At 23.9% G+C, this 5,086-nt stretch overlaps 1 protein-coding gene across 1 annotated transcript; it reads right to left on the bottom strand.

The window, feature by feature from the left end:
• Positions 1–633: 633 nt before the first annotated feature.
• On the bottom strand, positions 634–1,955 carry LOC110613286 (actin-depolymerizing factor 5). The gene is made up of 3 exons (XM_021754337.2): positions 1,861–1,955; positions 1,505–1,764; positions 634–936 (listed from the first exon to the last, which is right to left on the bottom strand). The coding sequence occupies exons 1-3, from the start codon at positions 1,879–1,881 to the stop codon at positions 786–788; spliced, it is 432 nt and encodes a 143-aa protein (XP_021610029.1). The 5' UTR covers positions 1,882–1,955; the 3' UTR covers positions 634–785.
• Between the last annotated feature and the right edge of the window lie 3,131 nt (positions 1,956–5,086).

The raw sequence follows: 5,086 nt of genomic DNA on the forward strand, positions 1-5,086 counted from the left end.
TTTACTAACTAGTAGTAATATTAATAGTAGGAATGAGAAGCTCATTTAGTATAAGATTCTAGGACACGTAATGTGCAGTTAATCTGTCAATGTTGATTTATTATCTTATCTTTTGACCATTGAACTAATAGTTGAGTAATATAGAATATCTACTTTATAGTACATTAAGATTTACAACTATTATTATCATTTTCAAAAATAAAATAAGATGATATGTAGGAGCGGAGGGAAAGTACGGTAAGAGGCACATGCCGTACCGGCGACCGAAAAATGCTTTGAAGGGGATGAAGGTGTCACAGCGGCGCAGCTAATAGTGCCCTATCAAATTGAAGTTATTGGCTCCGCTACTAATGATATGAATTTTTAAAAGTATTTAGAGTTGAAATTAAAAATATCTGCGAGAAAAGATATTTGGATAATTTCGTCTTATTTTTTGGGTAAAATTGTTTTTATAAATTACTTAAACAGTTGAATAGATTAACTTTAAATTAATCCCAAATCATCTTTCTCTAATTACTCTCTCAAAAATGGAAAGTAATAATTAAAAAGGACAAGACACTTTCAATTTCACCTATCTTTGTAAAAAAAGAGGGAATCAAATTAAAAGCTGTTTGTGGTCCACTAGCACACATAGGACAGATAATAATGATAATTATTATTATTGTAATTATTACAGATTTAAAAAAAAAAAAAGAGAAAGTAAGATGATAATAAAGCTAATACATAATTTTATGTTATATAATTATTTAAGCTAATGTAAATATTAAATTATTTGTTAATAATATTTATTTGGCTCTGTCCCTAATGACATCAAATCCCATCTCAGTTGGGTCAGTTGCTTGAAGTTCATAGTGGATACCGTCCAGCACTCTCCTCAATCCAGCTTTGGAGGTTGCATACAGCATTTTTGCTCTGATTCTTGATGCTGCTGGAGACCTGAAATTCAACACCATTTATTTCTATCATTTCTTTTTTTTTTTCAAAAAAAAATTGTTAGATTTTTATAATCATGTCCAATGAGAAAAGGGTATTTTGGTAATATCATATTTATACTATACTTGCTAATTTACCAACTTTTTTTATGTACATGTGAGACCCAAGAATCCTTGACACTGAACCTAATTAGGGACATGTGCACCTAAAAATTATGTGGAATGAGGGACTTGGATCTTCTATCTACAGACAATGAAATCTACCAAAATTTAATTGTTCTTGCTCCTAACAGGTTCTACTCACCAGATTCTTAATTCCCATCCATAATTTTCACACTAGAGTTGGAAAATTTTTTGAATTTGTAATTATTATTGTAAGGTAAACTATTCAAGATTCTGAAAAGCTGGACTAATTCCAATTTATCATTAATTTTATGAGTGATAATTAAGCAACAAGTGGATATAAAATAGCAAAAACTACTCATAGATGTACTCAAGTACTTAATTTAGGAGATAAGAATAATATAAAATATTAAAACTAGAGCAAAAAATTAAGGAGTAAAAGGACAGACCATGCAATGAAGAAGATCTTGCTCTTCCGGCAATTATCGACGGTGACAAAGTCGAAATCAAAAACAGCATATCTACAATCATCATTGGGCAAGGAAGCAGCAAGCTCATCGTAGCCCTCGCCGGGGCCACCAACCTTATCGACGGTAACCAATCTTGATTTCTCATCGATCTTGAACACTATGAACCTGTGAACCTTCTTCCACTTCATCTCCTTGAACGAGTTCTTGCATTCATCAGCCACCCACATTCCAGTGGTTGCCTAAAGGAAAACCCAGAAAGAGAAACAGAGTTATATATATATATATATATATATATATTATGAAGAAGAAGAAGAGGAAGATTTACAGTAGCTTACCATCTTGAAAGCCATCGCCATTGTTGAGAAAGAGAGGTGTTTGCGGATGAACAGAGAGACCAGTTGAAAGGTGGTATGAGGATTGAAGATTATGATATGTGTTTGAGTGCCGAGGCACTTGGCCTTTATATAAAAGGTAGTTTCTCAATTGCCCTAAAGTTTCATTAATATTGCAACTTTGTCCTCCCTAGATCTATCCTTTTTATATGGTATGAATATTTATTATATATATATATATATATTATATTTTTTATATATCATTTTATATCTAAAATTTATTTATCCGACTAATTTAAATTCGTAACGAATAAATCTAATAAAAGTAAAATGAGCTTATAAAAAATTTTAAAAATATTTTATATTTAAAATTTTTAATTAAAAAAGAAATAATACGTGTTATTCCATCTCACCTCTTAGATATATATATATATTATAATTTTAGTAAGTTTTATCATAGATTTTAAATACAATTTGCTAAGATTTTAAATAATGTATCATGTTTTAATTTTAATTACATAGGTGTATATATTTGAGAGTTATATTTTATTATTAATACATTATTAAATTTTAAAATTTATATGATAATATTATAGTAGTATTTAAAAAATTATTATCTTATTATACTAAGATAACAATTTAATAATAATTTAAAATTATTGTAAATAAAATTTAAATCTTATTATATATATAATAATATAGTTTAATAAATAATTTATCTAATAAACACTTCCTTATATAATTAACCGTTATAACTTACCATAGATAACAATGAAAAGTTTCTTATGAAACTGTTATATTATATTATTAATACACTATAGAGTTTATACAATAATATCATAATGGTGATTATAAAATTATTATTTTAAAATTATTAAATTAATAATTTGACAGTTGATTAAAATTGTTATATATAAAATTTAAATTTTATTATAATAAAATTTAATTTTATTAATTTCTGTTTAAATTTAATGTAATTTTTATCAAGTCAATAAAAAGTAAAAAAATTATCAAAATATAAATACAAGTTTAAAGTATCATTTATTCTTGATATTTCATGGGATACATTAATTATAAAAATAAAAAAAATAAATGATAATATATTATGGAATAATTAATTAACAGAATTTGTTTGACAAATAATTATATTTAATTTTCATATTTATCTAAATTAAATCCTTGTAAAATAGTTTCCAGTCCCCTTCAGTGATGTTGTAATGACATTAATTCTTTTGGTTCTCAATTGCTTACTGTTAATGAAATTTCAAAAGGTTAAGACGGAAAGAAGCAACAATTAATTTTTTTTATTAAACAAAAAATTATAATAAAATTTTTAAAATAATTAATTTTTTTAGAAAATTCCCTTTAGTCATAATTAAATAATTAATAATATAAAAATGAATTATCAGTAAGCAACAGAAAAACAAGGAGCTTAACTCTGTTTTTCCTAATATCAGCAGCATCCACTGTTTTGATTATTATTTTTTAAAATGTCTAATTTAGTAACCCTAGCTATTAATTCTATAAATTTCTTGATTTCCTTATTAAAAGCTCCTAACATCTCACCAAATTTACTAAAATTCATTGATTAAATTAATTTTAATTAGATTTAAATTAATTTACAAAATATGCTATATATCAATATTTTTATCACATGAGCAACTTGATTAATTTAAATTAAATTTTAATTAAAATTTTAAACTTTTAACTATATAAAAATTTTAAATTATATAATTGAAATATTTAATTCTCTAATAATTAAATAAGAATTGAAGATTTTAAATAATTAGAGGTTTAAGATATTAACTAGAATTTAATTCAATTTAATTAAATTGTTTATATATAGTAAAAATAATAACGCATAAGTGAATTAATTTAAATCTAATTAAAATTAATTTAAAAAGTTATTATAATTATAATAAATTTAAAAATTGAGATATTTTTATTTAAAATTAAAAGTTTAGATTATAAATGTGAATTTTTTTTAAATCAATAAATTATTTAAATTTTTATATTGTTTAATCCTTGTAATTGTATTTATATATATTATTTATTTACTATAATTTTAAATATAAATATTATTTATTTTTTTATTAAATTAAAATAAATTGATTAAACGCTTTTTATAAAAAAATAAATAATTTGATTTTATAAAATATATAAATATTTCAATTAAATAATTTTAAAGTAAAGGTGACAAGGGAATTTTTTTTTAAAACTAAATTACTTAAGTAATTCTCCCATAAAAGTAACTGTAAATATTTTACATATTAACATATATGCTAATTAAATAATAAAATCAAATATTTACATTTTTCATAATTATAACCCAATTTTTTTAAGCTTGACAATAAAGTCTAACATTTGAAATTAAGTTTAATTATATTAAAATCGAATAATTTAAATATTCACTTTTTGTTATAAATTCAAATTGATCAATACAATTAACTTTGTCTAATTGCTACTAATTTTAGTAAAAATACAATTTATTATAATTTAAACAATAGTTTAAAAATCTAAAGAAAACCCAGTTAAATCCCAATCTATTAATCCAACATAAATTCAAATAGTATTAAAGAAAACAAGCACAGCTGCAGTAAATAAGAAGCATTTTTCTATCTGTAAAATACCTTTTCAATATCATAAATATGAATATAAATTCGTTTTTGAATTAGAAATTAGGGATCGAGAAGTAAAATTTAAAATCTCTCAAATTTACTCAGATACACTTATTATCAGATTAAGACTGTGAGTACAAATATGAATAATAAATTTTAATTTTTTTAGTAAAAGTTAATATTGCTCTAATTTTTTTTCTACTATCTTTAATATTTATTACAGTGATTACTGAACATTTGTAAGCAGATAACAAAGTGGTCCCACCTTGGATCGCCAACCCACATTCTCAATCTCCATCTTAGTGTTTCTCAAAGTGAGTCTTAGCGTAAAAGCAAAGGAGTAAAAAAGGAAGACTGTCAAAACCCTAGAGAATATAAAAGCTTTCTTGGTGTAAATGAAGCATTACACGTAGCCCATTTTATCTCTCGAGGTTCTTTCCATTTGTTTCTTCTTTATTACAACAATATTCTCTGCGAATACAACTTCAAGATTCCACATCCCCATACTTGAGATTTCCCACAAAGTTGTCTACCAAAGAGCTGTACATATGAGTATGATCTTCCCATAAATGATAGAGAGAATACAAACACTAAATGAACTTGCAATAACA

The sequence above is a fragment of the Manihot esculenta genome, chromosome 4, assembly GCF_001659605.2.
Source record: "Manihot esculenta cultivar AM560-2 chromosome 4, M.esculenta_v8, whole genome shotgun sequence".
Classification (NCBI taxonomy): domain Eukaryota; kingdom Viridiplantae; phylum Streptophyta; class Magnoliopsida; order Malpighiales; family Euphorbiaceae; genus Manihot; species Manihot esculenta.